This window comes from Saccopteryx leptura, chromosome 3 (assembly GCF_036850995.1).
Source record: "Saccopteryx leptura isolate mSacLep1 chromosome 3, mSacLep1_pri_phased_curated, whole genome shotgun sequence".
NCBI classification, from domain to species: Eukaryota; Metazoa; Chordata; class Mammalia; order Chiroptera; family Emballonuridae; genus Saccopteryx; species Saccopteryx leptura.
The window spans coordinates 48,578,070-48,594,876 of record NC_089505.1 but is presented as its reverse complement, the minus strand read 5'-3'; the positions used below and the strand labels follow the sequence as shown (position 1 = coordinate 48,594,876).

Here is a 16,807-nt window from a genome sequence, read left to right as displayed (position 1 = left end):
ACTATAAAGTTAAAGATATAAAAACAGTCATATCATCTCTATGTCACCATAACCATATCTACAATTTACTATTAAAACAGTTCATTATTTACCCCTTGAGCGTCGGTGGAGTTGCCCCAGAAGACGTGAGTCTTGCTCTGTGTTTCAACACCAGAAAGTTGTCCCCTTGAGGGTCCCTCTGCCTGCACCTGCCTTTGGGACCTGCGGGGACCGCCTTTCCTCAGGACTCTGCTTGCTTTGTTAGTGAATTCCCTTTGTGCTCAGTTGGCTGTTGCCACATCACAGTTTGATGATGAAGGAGCACAAACTGATTAAACAGGACAGCATTTTGGGAGCATTCTGTTTTTTTCTTATTTCTTGTATTTATTTGTTATTGCTACTATAGCAACTTAACACAAATTGAGTGGCTTAGAACATCACAAACTTATCTCACGTTTCTATGGGCTTAGAAGTCCGACACAGGTCTCTCTAGGTTAAAGTCAAGGCGCTGGCAGGACTGTGCTCCCTTTCGGAGGATCTAGGGGAAATGCATTTCCTTGCCTGTTTCAGTGTCTAAAGGCTGCCTGTGTTCCTTGGCTCGTGTCCCCCTTCTTTCCATCTTCAAAGCCAGCAATGCAACATCTCTCTGAAGGTTCCCAAACTCAACCCATTTGTCTATTACTGATGTCCCTCCAACTGTTTTCTTCTACCTTTAAGAACCCTTGAGGTTATTTGGACCCATTCAGATAATCTCAGTACTTTATCACATCTGCAAAGCCCCTTTTGCTATATGAGGTAACATATACACAGGTTGCTGAGATTAGGATGCGAGTACCTTTGAGGAGGACATCATTCTGCCAACCACCCCTCTTATTAAGTTTCTTTAGGAATTGAGGAAAATAAAATTGTTTAATGAATTATTACTATAATTATAATTTCATCATGATGGAGTCAGGTTGAGAGGTATGGTAGATTATTTGCAAAAATGTCCACAATAATTTTCTTGTCTGTATTCATACTTATGTAATTCTCCTCTTATATGAACCATGGGGTTGGCCATGTGACACAGTTTGGCCAGTGAGAAATTGCAAACATAGTGCAAGCAGATGGTTGAAGAGTGCTTGCACATTAGCATTTGTCCTCTCTTGCTACTCTTTACACCCGTCTACCATCTGAAGAAGCCCAGACAGTCTGCTAAGTGATGAAACACACATGGTCCTGGCACTGATGTCACACAGCCAGCAGCCAGCATTGACAAGTGGCACCAACCCAGCAGCAGCACAAGCCACCTGACATTTAAGAGAGGACACCTTAGATCACCCAATCACCAGCTGATCTGCCAGAAACCACAGGTGCTTGAAGAAGGCCAGCAGAGGGTAGCCAAGCTGAGCCAGACTAGAAGAGCTGCCCAGATGAGCAACAGAATCCTGATGTTGTAAATAAGATGTTTGCGTGTGGTTTGTTACACAGTACAAATTAATTAACTCAGAGGGGGACAGTTAGAAGCCAAAGTTGAGAATAAAGTTGAATCGAAGGACAAATCAATTGCAAGGGAATGGTGACAAAGAAGATCTCCTACATGCAGAACCATAGACGCAAAGCTTTTTGGAGTGATCCCATGCACAAAAGCAACAGAGGGCATTGGTTCTCTCCTCTCCTTACTCCTTTACCTTCAGACCTCGATTCTGTGACAGTGTCACAAAGAATGCTCCAATAAGCACTTTCATCTATTGGTGCAACATCATATTAAAAGATCTTAAACCTCCTTTATTCTGATTCTCCTATTTTGTTTCATAGGAAGCGCAAGTCCAGAGAAATTAACTAACTTGTCCATCCCACCCCCCAAATTTAGCTAATATAGCCTTTGTTTTCAATGAAATGAATATATTGCTTGCAAACTTTGGAAAATACTGTTATTCTCCCACACTTTACTGTGGGAGAATGTTGTGTGTTTCTTCTCATTCCCATGTCTCCTGATATAGTTTCAGGATGAGTGGACTTATAGTTAGGTGCTCGGTGGCAGGAGGACCGTGTAACCCTTCCACAGTCTGCATATGCAGAGAGCTGGCTTTGAAAAGATACCTTTGCCTCAGTCACAGTAAAAAACTGAGCCCAATAAGACGGATTCTGTCGGCTGCAGCCAATCTGCTGGCCAGGAAGGGAAGTGATAGAACCAAGGAGTAAACAGTGTGGGGAGGAAAACTAGAATTCTGGGTGTACCAATTGTTTGAAAAAATACTTTTGGAATGATAATTTCATCATCTCGTCTCCATTCTTAAACCCTTAGCTTCTAAGGAACAGCTGGGTGCAGACCCAAGGAGGCAGGCCTGGCCTAGGTACCTAGTGGGGGGCCCCTCACCCTGAGTGGTGGAGCATGCCAATGGGTAGGGCATGCTCAAGGCCTGAGAAGCTCTGGCAAGGTTTTCATTCTTAGCTTTCACCTTCTCTTGCATATGCTCTACTGTCCAGCTTTGCTGGACTTCCTAGCCTCTTTCACAACTCCTGCTTTTGTTCTGTCTCCCTCATCCTGGACTGTATCGTTCCTGTTGTCTGCTCAGTGAGGTGTACTGACCTTCTTGTGTGTAGTTCTAGCATCGCCTCATTCACTGAAGACCTCCTGACTCCTCCAGGCTGAGTTAGTGCTTCCCTCCTCTGGCTTCTGGACTTTGACTCACCCATTTATACTAGTAATTCTGTCTAGTGTAGTGACATGGTCATCTGGTATTACTAGAAGTTACCTTTAAAAAGTTTATATTAAATTTGTTTTCAGGAACTAGTGTTAGATGACCCGACATGCAGCAACTTTACAAGTTCTTTTGTACTTGGTGTTCAAACCTTAAGTTTCAGTGTGGCCTTACTAAGGAAATGGGCAGTTTTGCAAATGGCCTTAAACAATCTTCTCTGGTGTCATTAAAAGAAAGGAAAAGCAAAGCGGAGTTGTATGCATTTAAAAATGTTGAAGGTGAGCCAGAGGCAAGCCAGCTCTATGAAATAATGTTCCCAATCTACTAGGAGCTACTCACCTTCTTGGTGGACTGTTTTTAAAAGTATATGACATGTATGTTTAGAAACAATAACCTGTTTTACCAACAGCTCTCCAAGGCCTGGAGACTTATGATTCACAAATTACAGAAGTGAAGGAACCAGCCCAGTAAGGTAGCAGGGAGGCGTGCTGCTGCCTACTTGATGTGACTGAAAGGGTATTGCTTTCCACTGAGCTGCCGTACATGACAGACACTTGTTCTAGGAATACCAATCAGATGCTTTCTGTAGGAAATACATATTACTTCTCAGTTTAGTCTGCCTTTTCAACTCCTCAGTCCATCTCTAATCAGTATGAAATGGCACTTGTATTCCTTATAAAGGTATAATCAAATGTAATTGGAAATAAATCTTTAAAAGTGCACAATGTAAAGAAATTGTTTTTTGTGAGCTCTGTAGTAAGGTACCATTTATTAGAACCTTACCGAATGATCATATTTTGACTTAGATGTCATTCTTGCACTAGCTATAAATATTGATAAACAGATACTCAGGGGCATGAAAAACCTCCTTAAGAGGAAAGATTGTTATTGAGACTTAAAGTAACACTAGTTTGGAAAAAATGCCAATTAAGAGGTTTTTATTTAGTAAAACAGATACAGTTAGGAATTTTTCAATATACTGTTTGTGTAGTTTGGCACTTTGTCTACTAGGGAATGATAGCAATACATTTGCTTTAAAATATTCTATGTTTTTTACCTTGTTAGCCCAGATTGCTAAGATTTTGCTGTATTTAGTCATTTTTATGGAGAATGTTTTCAGCAAAGTTTTCTTTTTTTTGCTTAGAATGTAGACTATTTTCCTAGGGTGGAAAATGGCTGCTGAGTATGTGGAAAGAATACAAAAAACTTCAGCAGGAAGACACTATGATCATTTGAAATTTCTCAACCTTGGAAAATGCTCACATTCGACTTAGGGAGGCAATCCTGCTTAGCAAACTGCTCAGTGGACAGAGCAAACGCTTATTGGCAAGGCTGGAAATTGGACTATACTTGACCTTAGTGCCAAAGGTGACCTTCGCAGCAGTACATCTCCGGTGTCCCAGCTAATGCTCTCGCAGGGTCTTGAGCTTGTCTTTCAGCAGGACCCTTGTACCAGGTGCAGCACCCCAAGTGGTGCTCTCTTTAGACTCCATCAGCTTTAGTGGGTCTGGACTGTTAACTAACAACTGTTCTTGCTGGTCTACTGACATAAAAGTTACCAAAGCTAAGCTCAGATGTGATTATGAGGGGTTTACATGTCTTTGCTTTATCATACAATATAAGGACCCTGGTGCCTTGGGTTTTCCCTAGATAACAAGGCATTTTGTAGGAAAAGTTACCACCTTAATCAGTGGAGGGTTTCTGTGAGGTGATTTCAGGTGTTAGTGATGGGACTTGGAACTTGGGATGTCTTGTCTGTGGGTGTGACTGTTTCTTGTTTTCTCTGTTCCCTAGTGTCTCTCACTTCCTTGAGACTCTAGTTCCTGTCTGTATAATTGGAATTCCTTGGCTTACAAAATGGTGTAATTTCAGCTTTATGGTCCAGCAGAAACTTCACCATTGCTTAAATAGTATTTTTCTCTTTGCAGCTAGAACTGTTTTTGTGAAGCCATATGGTGCCACCAAACCTCTGGAGGGAACACAAAGTTTTCATGGTGTAAAAGAAATAATGATTAAAGAGAACCCTAATGGGGCTATTGTAATGAGCTGAAGATTTCTCTAAAGGTCCGTTCCCTGTTTGATGACAACGGGAAATATTTCTCTCATCAAGGAGGTTTAAAACCTCCAGTGGAAGTATGCTATTAAGTCATAGGATTTTTATTTCCCTCTACCTAGCTCAGTCAGCAGCGGCTATGGGCTTCATGTATTTGTTTGTTTGCTTTCTCAGTGAAATGAAACCTGCCTCCAAAACCACCCTCCCAAGCCAGCCTTCTGCTTTAGGTCTCTGTGGGGAGACTTTAAGCTTTAAAACAATTTTCAAACTTATTTAGGAAGTCAAATAACTAGACATTACAGGACTTTCCCCCCCTGAATGTGATGAAGAAATGCTGGCTTATTAAGCTAAAAGTAACAAATTATAAAAGTCAGCCTAGGTCAAATAGAATCTTAGAATAAACTCTGATATACACTATTGGTAGCAGAAGCCAAATTCAAGAAAAATTGGGAATATAAATAAGCCAGTCAGAAAAAGACAAGTTCCATCTGATTTTACTCATGTGTGGAACCTAATGAACAAAATGAACTAAAAAACACAAACAGACTCATACATAGAGAGGAGGCTGACAGCTCTTGAGGGGAGCGGTGCTGGATGGAGGCGTAGGGAGATTGAGCAAAAAAAAAGGACAAAACAGGAAAGAAAGAAAAAACTCGTGGACATGGACAACAGTGCAGTGATTGCTGGGGAGTGTGTGGGGGTGGTGGAGGACAGGGTCAGAAGGATAAATGGTGATGGGTGAAGGTTTGTCTTGGGGGTGAGCATGTAATATGGTGCACAGAGATGTGCTGTAGAACTGGGCACCTGAAGCCTGTATAATTATGTTAACCAGTGTCACCCCAATAAATTCAATCAAAAAGTTATTACTGAGATACTCCTATTCATTGTTTTTTTGAATTTACCTATGAGTCTTGACAAAGATTGCCATTTTTCAATTTTTCTGGTGAAATACTTCAGGTGAGTTTTTGAAACATCAGTGTTCCAATGAGGCATATTGACAGTCACTGGTTTAAAAACTTATTAGCCATATATATATAGTACTCTAAGAATAGTTATAATAAGATTAATAATGATAATATGTGATTATGCCCTTGAATGTAGTATTCAAAGAGTTTCCTTTGACAATTAGCTGAGAGTTGGGGCAAAACTGATGACAGATTTCTTATATTGGATTCCATCCATGGTATCAGGGAGATGTGATTGACATTTAGACCCAAGACTCTCACCCCAGTCCTTGCACAGTGAGCGGGAGGCGGCCTGTCAGCGTGTGCTGGTGTCAGGCTTGCTCCATGCTGAGAGAACAGCAGCCTTGCTAATTGAAACCATGAGGATGATTACCAAGGCTGCAGCCTGAGAAGCAATACATTGCAACACCAGAGGGGAAAGGACTATTTCTTTGTAAAAGTTCACCATCAAATCACTGGACAGGATAAACAACTCATGGAGAAAATCAACACTTATTATAATCAAGAAGGAATCCATTGCAATTGGCTGAGTTCTGTAGGCGCTCCTGATGTGATGTTGAACTAAACTCTTTCAAATGTCTTCCACTGGATAAGCAATCATGAGAGGGAAAAATCTATCTTTTTTTCTTTTTGCTGATACCTCTTTTCATAGTTTTCTGAATTATATGTATTTAAGTATAGCTAGTGTATTTGATGTTAGCAGGCAACCCGGTTTAGCATTAATTTCTTTGGATGGAAACATGGGCCATATGTTTATGTTAGTAATAATACCACTGTGCAGTTCAAGCATTTCTGAGCATACTGATAATATTTTCAATCTCAAAGAGGGAGTTCTGAGAGTTTGTATTCATTTTGAAGCATCAGCAGCTTTCAATACACAGGCCACACAAGTTTTCTAATCTTATTTTATTCAATATCTCTACTGGTCTGACTCTGATTAGAGGTTCAAATAAAATTGTGATTCTTCTATGCATTGATTATATTAAAGTATTTCTTATCTTCTCCTGGCACAGCAGCATCTGCAAGTAAATTAATTGTTAGAAAGCTGTAGCAGAGCAGCCCTCGTGCTCTTTGAGGTGGCTATTATACTAGGCTTCCAGATAGCTGAGATTAAAAAATATATATACCTAACCTCACTTCATAAATACATTTTCACAAGGGTACAGAATGGAGAAGTGCATTTTACCAGGGGCTCTCAATATGCACATAAACAGCTTGGATTTTTGGGAGCCAGTAGGGGGCACATAAAACAAAAGGAGTTAAAAAAAAAAAGTTGCACATAGATTAATTTTAATCCATTCCATTTTTAAATACCACAATAAATTTAATTTTCACAATAAATTAAATAGCCATATTCAGTTTTACAAAATAGAATTACTTAGTGTGAAACCAGTATTTACAATACTATACATTATGTACACGACGTTTCTCTTTGTTGACATAGAACATGGAAGGAAAAGGACTTGACTTTCCAATGTATGATTGACATGCTACAAGTGACACCATGTACATATGAGAAAACAATAGTGCAAAATCACCACAGGAACTTTGGAACAATGTCGATTTTCTGAGATAAAACATTCTTTTAAATCATAAGAAAATAGTAGTTTCTGTGTTCACGGCACCAATTCAGCATCTGAATTAAGGAGCCAGCTTTCCCTTGGAAAAGAATGCATAACTGAATCCTCTACTTCCTGCAGCTGCACAGCCATTGGTACATTTCACACGTTAATCTTTTGGCTTAAATTTATGAAAATGGTGGGTGACAAATTCTAACTCAAAGGAAGACTAACTCTGAGAATAGCTGAAGTCACTTTTCACCCAATTCCACCACCTCTTCTTTTAGTAATTAGTTTAAAAGATGCAACTAGGCAGACAGCAAATTGTTTCTGTAAATTTTCAGTAGAAAAAGAACTGGTCTTATATTTGGTCACATACTGCATATGTACGACTATAGATGGAAAAATGACTTAGATAGTTTGTCTAGGAAAAGTGCATATTTTAATCTGGAGGAGACATTGCATGTCTCCAGGCACAACACATGGTGTTGTACGACATTATTTCAGGGCCAGTTCAGTGTCCTCCCAGTGATCTGGTAAAATTTTTGATTAAAAGGGTGAAAGAATTTGCGCAATTTGGTAATGACAGAGGGGTCCACCTCTGGATGAATGCGCCCCTTGCTGCCAGCCAGGCACTTGTTAAAGATAATGTTAAATCGCAAGCAGTAAAACCCTCTGGTAGCATTGAAATATAAATTGTATTGACTTATCCTTGGGGGAAGATTTAGGAACTTCTCCACGAGCTGAAGTTCTGGCAGAGGTTCTGTGATGAGGCGATCTCCATCCACAATGTGAAATTGCTCAATTGGAAAGTATTTCAACCACCTTTCCAAGTGTTTGGTGTAGATGCTGGTTCTTACTGCCTTGTATTTTGTGTTCACTTCACAGGTATTAGGATCTATTGCCAGCTTCTCAAACTTGTAATAAGTTTTATTCTTCCTCTCCTTTCCCTCTAGCACCTGAGTGTAATCAGAAATAGCTCTTGTGGTTGGTTCCCTGACAATGATCAGCAACTTGATGGATGAGTTCATTTTGTAAATCCTTTCTGGAACCTCCTCCGTGATAAAATATGCCGGGCTCTTTTCAATTGTGATTTGTTGAGGGTAGGAAAAAGGCATCTTTTTCCTATACCACTCAATGCCCTTTGCATAATTCTCATCATTGTCAAAAAAGTGGATTTCTTGAGAGGCTTTGACCACTGCTGGATGGAGGTTCAGCATCTCAAGCAGGGCTCTCGTGCCTCCTTTCCTCACCCCGATGATAATGGCCTTGGGAAGCTGCTGGACCAGATCATGAAGGCGAACCTGCTCTTTGGAAGCGTTCCCCTTCCGGAACTCATGCAGCAGGCCGCGCTTAAACTGCAGGGCATGGCGAGGGAATTCAGCCTGCCCGCGGGCTCCGAATCGGCCTTCGATGGGGCAAATGGGCTGCAACCTGCAAGCAACGGAGAGACTCTTTAAGAAGCTCATTGCAACTAACTTCTCATTTTTCTGGTTTTTCTGTCATAATAAGGCTTTAAATACATAAATAAAATCACTGTTTCCCAGCCCGATGCAATCCACAATGAACATATATTTGGGAAATTTTATTTTAAGCAGCACTGTATTAAATGGATCACATATAATTGATGTTATTTTTTTTAAGAAATTTTATTAGAGCTCCTTAAAATTTTTATTCACCAAGCACTTAATTGACTAAGGCATGTACTTATGTTCACACAATACAGGACAGACAAGTGGCACCAGCCATTCTAATAGCCTTTTAACAGCTCAGCATTTAACTCATTTAGAGAAAGGGATAGGTGGAAGATTATAATCTTTAGCTGGGAGACTGAGGGCAGCTAGGGGCCTGTCTGTTGGATTTAGTGTGATGTTATTTTCCAGCACTCACACGGCTCTTAAAAATCTGAAAAGAGGTCCCAGTCTCTGCCCTTGGCTATTTGCATCATCAACCTGAAAAATTCCAAAATTGGCATTTGCTGAGCTTTTCATGCTATGAGAATTTCTGCCTTTGGCCTTGGGGACAGCGAGAGGATTACTATATATCTTCTGCCTCTCTCGTTCTTTCTATCTGCAGAAGTCAGGATTATGTTTCTGCTGGGCTGAATGAAGGCACAAACCCAGTGCCATCAGCAACTGCTGTAGATCAGTTACCACACCGGGGACCAAAAATCAACAAGACTTTGCCGGACTCAGGTCCTCATGGCCAAGTCCATTTAAATCAGGGACTTGAGTTTCTGAAGAAAGGGATGCAGTAGATGGAGCCAGAAAGGAGGATTTCCACTTCAACGTTGTCTTAAAGAATTAACAAACACCTCTGCTTTTCCCAGAGAATAAGGTGTGATAATCACAATGATATTGCATTGGAGTGGCTGTTTAATTTTCATGACTAACACAGATCATTAGTACACTGAGTTTCCTTTTGGATATAGTTTAGAACTGAACTGAAATTCATTATAATTTCCCTAAGTTTATCTGTGAAGGCATTTCAGCCATTGTGGTCAATAGTAGAATATTCATCCCAGTGGCTGTTAAACCAATTCCTTCAAGTGAAGCTTCTGGTTATCTTAATAATTTGGAGTCTATATCCCCCTCTCTGCAACAAGAAGGCTGTCTCTTGCTCTTCCCAAGAGACTTTATTACATCTTTCTTCTGTAATGTTTATAATTAAAGGGAGAAGAGAAAAACCTCAACGTCATGCCAAGGCCTTCTGCAGAACTGAGCAGAACGAGCTTGGCCTGTGCTCTATTTAAACAGCAGTCTATCCTAATGGTTAAGGAAAAATGTAAACATTTATTAGAGGCAAACCGTGGCTCATTGTGGAAAACATGAAAATATGGAACACTATTAAAAAAGGTTGACTACAGTTAAAACTTTAGAGAAACATAAATTTTGTTCTTTGTAAATTTGTTAGCAAGATTAATACTGGAGTTCTAAATGAAAGATACAACAGTAGCAACATATATTGTATATAGTCACAGGTCTTTTTTTTTTTTTTTTTGTATTTTTCTGAAGCTGGAAACGGGGAGGCAGTCAGACAGACTCCCACATGCGCCCGACCGGGATCCACCCGGCACGCCCACCAGGGGGCGACGCTCTGCTGCGACCAGAGCCACTCTAGCGCCTGGGGCAGAGGCCACGGAGCCATCCCTAGCGCCTGGGCCATCCTTTGCTCCAATGGAGCCTCAGCTGCGGGAGGGGAAGAGAGAGACAGAGAGGAAGGAGAAGGGGAGGGGTGGAGAAGCAGGTGGGTGCCTCTCCTGTGTGCCCTGGCCAGGAATCGAACCCGGGACTTCCGCACGCCAGGCCGATGCTCTACCACTGAGCCAACCGGCCAGGGCTAGTCACAGATCTTTTTAATAGTAACATTGATCACAGATTCATCTTTTAGCTCTTCCTGGATGAGAAGTAAGTCCTAATTCCCTAAGACATCATTGAATGTAATGAATGGATGTCTTTCTGTGCATCTAGAATGATGCTAGTGGCTGTCCCCTTTAAAAGAATTGAAGACATGGTCCATCACGTCCTCTTCTGTAGAACTTGATTCTCGGTAACCCTGACTGAGAGAAGCTGAGCTAGACCTCAATTTCCCTACCTCTAGAAAGGGCTTTTTTCCTTCTTTTTTCTTTCTACCTGCTACCTTGGGAGCTTGTAGCTTATAGAACAATTGCTTTTTGGACTCCCTAACTCAATATAGGAGAAAGTATCACCTTATTTTGACTTCTTGTAAAGTAGATTCTGAGCATGGGCCTCAGACTAAAAAATACAGACTGTTAGGATTGGAAGGGACAGTAAGAGCGACTGAGTTTACCTCCTACCCAGAGAGCAGGGTCTTCAGTTACTGAAAAATAAGCCAGAGTCAGCATGTGCTCATTTTAGATATGATCTGCTCAAACTCTCGACTGAGAACTTTTGAGAAAGTGCAGCAAGTAATCCAATTCCTTATAAAAAAAAAAAACCCCAACTATCCCATATGAGACTATAGACCAGGTGAAAAATGAAAAGAATCAAATAAATAACTAATGCATCGATTATCATTAGATAAATTGCTCAATAAAAGCAAGTGATTGAAAGTGAATTAAAGGCATTGGGAAAAACTTGAAATAAGAATTATTTTATGGACATAGGACAACGATGACACCTTACAGCTTTTCACTAATAACTAAACACTACTTTTAGGAAACTACTTGAAGTCAATGATGGGCTCTGGATTATAGCATTTCCCATAGTAACTTGTGACTGGGAAGTTTACTCAGGAGTTTTGAATTGAAAAACATCAAAAGGGTTCACTTCATCAGTCAAAATTCACACTGGCTGAAGGAAAATAAAGACCCCTGCTATATTATTTGTTAAACACCAGGGTGATAAGATCTAGAGGTCAGAAGAGGAAAACTATAAGGCAGATATTTTCATTTAAAGTGTGGCTGCGTTTTTATGGAAGATGGGAATTGAATGCATGTAGAACATACTCCAGTCTTTCCAGGGCAATAATTAATTTTAAAGAGCAAAGAAGGAAGCTTCACATTTCAGAAATTCAATTCTCTTTCACAATCATACCAGATGTGGGACAGCCCAGAGGTATTCAATGTGAAGCCAGATGATGTTGCTGGGACTTCTGCAGGTCTAGCCCCTCTCAACTGTTTGCTTCTTTAGAGCCAACCCCAGCCTCTGTAAATTTTCTCTCCATGGATTTTCCATTGGTTTCTGGGAAGTTATACTCTGAGCAGCAGGCTCCCTGTCTGGTACCTTCAACTCCTGGAAACCAGAGCTAATTAACAGTTAAAACTCCCCAAGCCTGCAGCCATCTTTCTAGGGCAGTGGATTCCAAACTTGATGGCTCCTTTATAGGCTCAAAGATAATTTTAACTCTCCTTGTAGCACATTAATTGCTCACTCATAAATTTCAAAATGAAGATACTTGAATACATCATCACAATTTTGCTATGGCTAGAAGTCAACAAATCAGATGCACAGAGAACACAGTGAGATCTAGAAAATGACATTTCTACTGCACCCGGCTTTATTTCTTCTCTGAAAATAAATGTCAACGCACACAGAATACAAATGGATCTTGACAAACACCTTGGTTTGAGCAACTTGGATCTCTTTCTTTTAAAGGCTCAATAAATCAAATCAATACTGCAGAAAAGCATGTTTCTTGGGAATTTTGAAGGAGAAGAACAAAGGGATAGATTTAAAATGATGTCTTAAGGAAGTTTAAATCAAGAAACATTTAAAATCACATGGGCATAAGTATGTGTTTAATTACCTACCTATCCAAGCTCCCAACTCTGGCGACTAGATACAGGAGACTCCCAACAGCAAGGCTTCCCAGCACCAGGAGCTTCTGTCTCAGCCACGCCTGCTGTTTGAATAGCATGGCCCTCCATCAACCTTCAAGACTTCGCAGCCTGAGAGACAGAGAGGGGGACTCATCAGCAGTCATCCCTTATAGGATCTTTTTATTGCAACACAGCCAAGCAGGGGTGGGAATACAGGTAATTAAGTGGTGTCACACGAAGAATGGACCTCATACCTACCTTGACAGTATTCATGGTATAATAAGATATTTAGCTAAACTTGATTTTCTTTTCCTAGCCTGTGCTATAAGATCAAATACTAAATTAGGAGGAAGATACTAGTTAGAACATGCTAGGCAATTGTCAAAGTAAATTAAAATGCATATATTATAACATATTAAATATGTGTGTGTGCACATATATGTATATACAGTGTGTCTGTAAAGTCACGGTGTACTTTTGACCGGTCACAGGAAAGCAACAAAAGAGGATAGAAATGTGAAATCTGCACCAAATAAAAGGAAAACTCTCCCAGTTTCATACCTATTCAGTGCAGTTCGATATGGGCTTATACATAGATTTTTTAGGGCTCCTTAGGTAGCTATCCCATATAGCCTCTACAGACTTGGCACTGACTGATGGCCTACCAGAACGGGGTTTCTCCACCAAACTGCTGGTTTCCTTCAACTGCTTATCCCACCGAGTAATGTTATTCCTATGTGGTGGCGCTTAGTTATAAACACGCCAATATTCACGTTGCACTTTGGTCACAGATTCGAATTCAGCAAGCCACAGAACACACTGAACTTTCCTCTGTACCTTCCACATCTCGACTGGCATGGCCATGGGCTGCTCCGCTGTATACACAGTGTTACATTGTCATTTGCTCATGCGCACATGCTGCCACATCATCCTACAGAAACTGGGAGGGTTTTCCTTTTATTTGGTGCAGATTTCACATTTCTATCCTCTTTTGTTGCTTTCCTGTGACCGGTCAAAAGTGCACCATGACTTTACAGACACACTGTATTTGTTATTGTTAATCATTTAAAAATACTGATAAAATGAGCAACTAAGCAAGCTGAGGTTTACCAGCAGGGCAACCAGTATACTGAAGTTTCTGCTTCAGAATAACAGGACAAATGTAGAAATTGAAATTCCAGTTCAGTGAATTATCAATTTGGGCATTGCATTTTACTTACATGTGTTTTTGTTTTGTTGTAGTTGAAGGAAGAGGGCAAGATTAAAAGCTATTTCTTTACTTATTGAGGTTGTCAATGGTAATTATCAGGACCTCAAATGTTTAAGGACAGTGGCTCCAAGTAACCTGATGTTTCCCTTCAAATTCTCTGCCCAGGTCTGAGTTGGACTGACTGATTCTGAAATTATGCTCAGACTAGACCAGGGGTTGGGAACCTATGGCTCACGAGCCAGATGTGGCTCTTTTGATGGCTGCATCTGGCTCGCAGACAAAACTTTAATAAAAAAAATAATGTTAAAAATATAAAACCTTCTCATGTATTGCAATCCATTCATACTGTTCATGTTCATGGTTGCGGGTGGCTGGAGTCAATCACAACTGTTCTCTGGGACAACACCAAATTTTTATTGGATAATGTGTAATGTACATGGGTCGTTGTATGGCTCTCATGGAATTACATTTTGAAATCTGTGGCGTTCATGGCTCTCTCAGCCAAAAAGTTTCCCGATCCCTGGACTAGACAGATGCCCATGCTATGTGACATCTCCTTTGGCTGAGTTTGGTGATATGTGTCTTGCTCTCACATCATGTCAAAAGTTTACCTGGATGCTTCATACTCATGCTTGAAATAAGGCCGGCTAAAAAGTGTAAGGCTTTGCTAGTGCTAGTATTAAATTTTGGGGAAAAATGCAAGCTTCCAATTCAGGCTTTCTTATTAAAAATAAATCTAATTCACCTTTCAAGATAAGATTGTTTTCTTCTTATCAAAACCTAAAATAGTAACCCAAGAATAAGGACTATAGCAATGGGTCATGGTTAGAAATTGTTTTGCTGTGATATCTCCATATTTGGTATATGAAGATTTTCTCTGTGCAAAAGGGATATACACTAGGATTGATTGATCTATTCATTCATTCACCAAGAAATTTGTACACACTAATAGCATTTTCAGCTATTCTACTAGGTTTATGGGGGGTTCTAAAGAAGATCTCAAAGGACTTTTATCCCTTGAAAAACTAATAGTGTGATTAGGGAATTGTGAAACAACCAGAGAATGCAACATAATTCATGACAATGTATGACTAAATGTTGGCAAAAGAAAATGAAGGAAGTGGTCAGGAAATTTGTGTGTGTGTGTGTGTGTGTGTGTGTGTGTGTGTGTGTGTGTGTAATATAGTACATGGTTTGGTGAGGACACTAGGAGGGCATTACAAAGGGGAGAGATAAGAGCAACCTTCATCCAACACACAGGCAAAAAATATTTCTGGAACATGTCTGTGTGCTAGATTCTATACCTGGTGCTATGGAGACACTAGCCCACATGGGGGTCTATAATCTAGAGGAGAACACAGATATCAAACCAGTAAGCATAGGATTTACATATACTTACAAACTGTAATAATAATGAAAATGACAGGATGCAGTGAGAGTCACAGGAGGACCTACTTCAGTCCTTCCTGAAGAAGTGACACTTGGGCTGACACCTGGAGTATGATGAGCAAGAGGGGCTGGAGTAGGGCAATGTGGGTCTCCGGTAGAGGAACCAGCATTTATAGAATACTGTGGAGGGAAGTGCTTGGCTAGGTGGAGAAGGAAAGGGAGGCTGGTGTGGCTAGACCGGGACTGAGGGGAGAGAGAGAGCGCTAAATGCAAAAGCAAGGAGTGGATAATAGGGTGTTTGCGGGGTCTGGGTGAGCCTGTGGTTCTGACTTGCCGTGGTTTGCCTTGTGTATACATATAATGAAGAAGAGAAGGGAGAGAAAATGAGGTTTACTGAGGCCTACTATGTGGCATAGACATTGTCCAGGTGGTGTTTTAGGAAATTCTTAGAAATAATTCTATGAAGCAGACATAGTTATTTCTATTTTATGGACAGGTAAAGTAAAACTTAAATAACTTTCTCTAACTTGTCTGTGATTATACAACTGACAGATAATGTGAAGGCACAGGAACAGTTTATGGTAGGGTGATTCAAGGCTTTGTTGTAATAATCATTCTCCTATCTTTAGGTTAATGTCTGAAGTCCTAAGTTAGAGCCACATGTCTTTAGCACAGGGCTCTGGTCTCTGTTGAAATGAAAATACTGCAGCAACCACAGCATTCAGACAAGAAGAAGTAGAAGGCATCCAAGTTGAAAAGGAAGAAGTAAAACTGTCATCATTTGCAGATGACATGATACTGTATACAGAGAACCCTAACGCATCCACAAAGAACTGCTAGAATTCAGTAAAGTAGCAGGATACAAAATAAATATTCAGAAATCAGTTGCATCTTTATACACCAATAATGAACTAACAGAGATGGAAACTAAGAAAACAATCCCATTCATAATTGCTTCAAAAAGAATATTATACCAAGAAGTAAATTTAACCAAGAATGTAAAAGATCTGTACTTGGAAAATGATAAAACACTGAAGAAAGAAATTGAAGATACAAATATCTGGAAGCATATACTGTGTTCATGGATAGGACTAATTAACATCATTAAAATGTCCACACTATCCAAAGCAATCTATAGATTTAATGCAATTTCTATCAAGATACCAATAGCATATTTCATAGAACTACAACAAATATTCCAAAAATTTATATGGAACCACAATAGACCCAGAATAGCAACAGCAATCTTGAGAAAGGAGAAAAAAGTTGGAGGAATCACACTACCTAATATTGAACTATTCTACAAGTCCATAATGATCAAAACAGCATGGTACTGGCATAAAAACAGACATATAGATCAATTAAACAGAATAGAAAGCCCAGAAACAAACTCACACCTTTTTAGTCAATATTTGACAAAGGAGACAAGGACATCCAATGGGATAAAGATAGTCTATTTAATAAATGGTGTTGGAGAAAATTGGACAGATATGTGTGAAAAAAATGAAACTATCACCTTTTTACACCATACACAATAAGAAACTTATAATGGATTAAGGATTTAAATGTTAGACTTAAAACTATAAAAATTCTAGAAGAAAACACAGACACTAAGATCTCGAACATGTCTCGTAGCAATATTTTTTTCTATTATGTCACCCCAGGCAAGGGAAAACAAATGGAACTG

At 39.9% G+C, this 16,807-nt stretch overlaps 1 protein-coding gene across 8 annotated transcripts in view; it reads right to left on the bottom strand.

The window, feature by feature from the left end:
* Nucleotides 1-6,614: 6,614 nt before the first annotated feature.
* HS3ST5 (heparan sulfate-glucosamine 3-sulfotransferase 5) overlaps nt 6,615-16,807 on the bottom strand; it is a 309,400-nt gene continuing 299,207 nt past the window's right edge. For all 8 annotated transcript variants that reach the window (XM_066373420.1, XM_066373422.1, XM_066373423.1 and 5 more), the window contains 2 exons: nt 12,513-12,650; nt 6,615-8,674 (listed from right to left, as the gene is read on the bottom strand). In XM_066373420.1, coding sequence (XP_066229517.1) covers nt 7,744-8,674; nt 12,513-12,619 — 1,038 coding nt within the window. In that variant the 5' untranslated portion in view covers nt 12,620-12,650 and the 3' untranslated portion in view covers nt 6,615-7,743. The remainder of the gene's footprint in view (nt 8,675-12,512; nt 12,651-16,807) is intronic.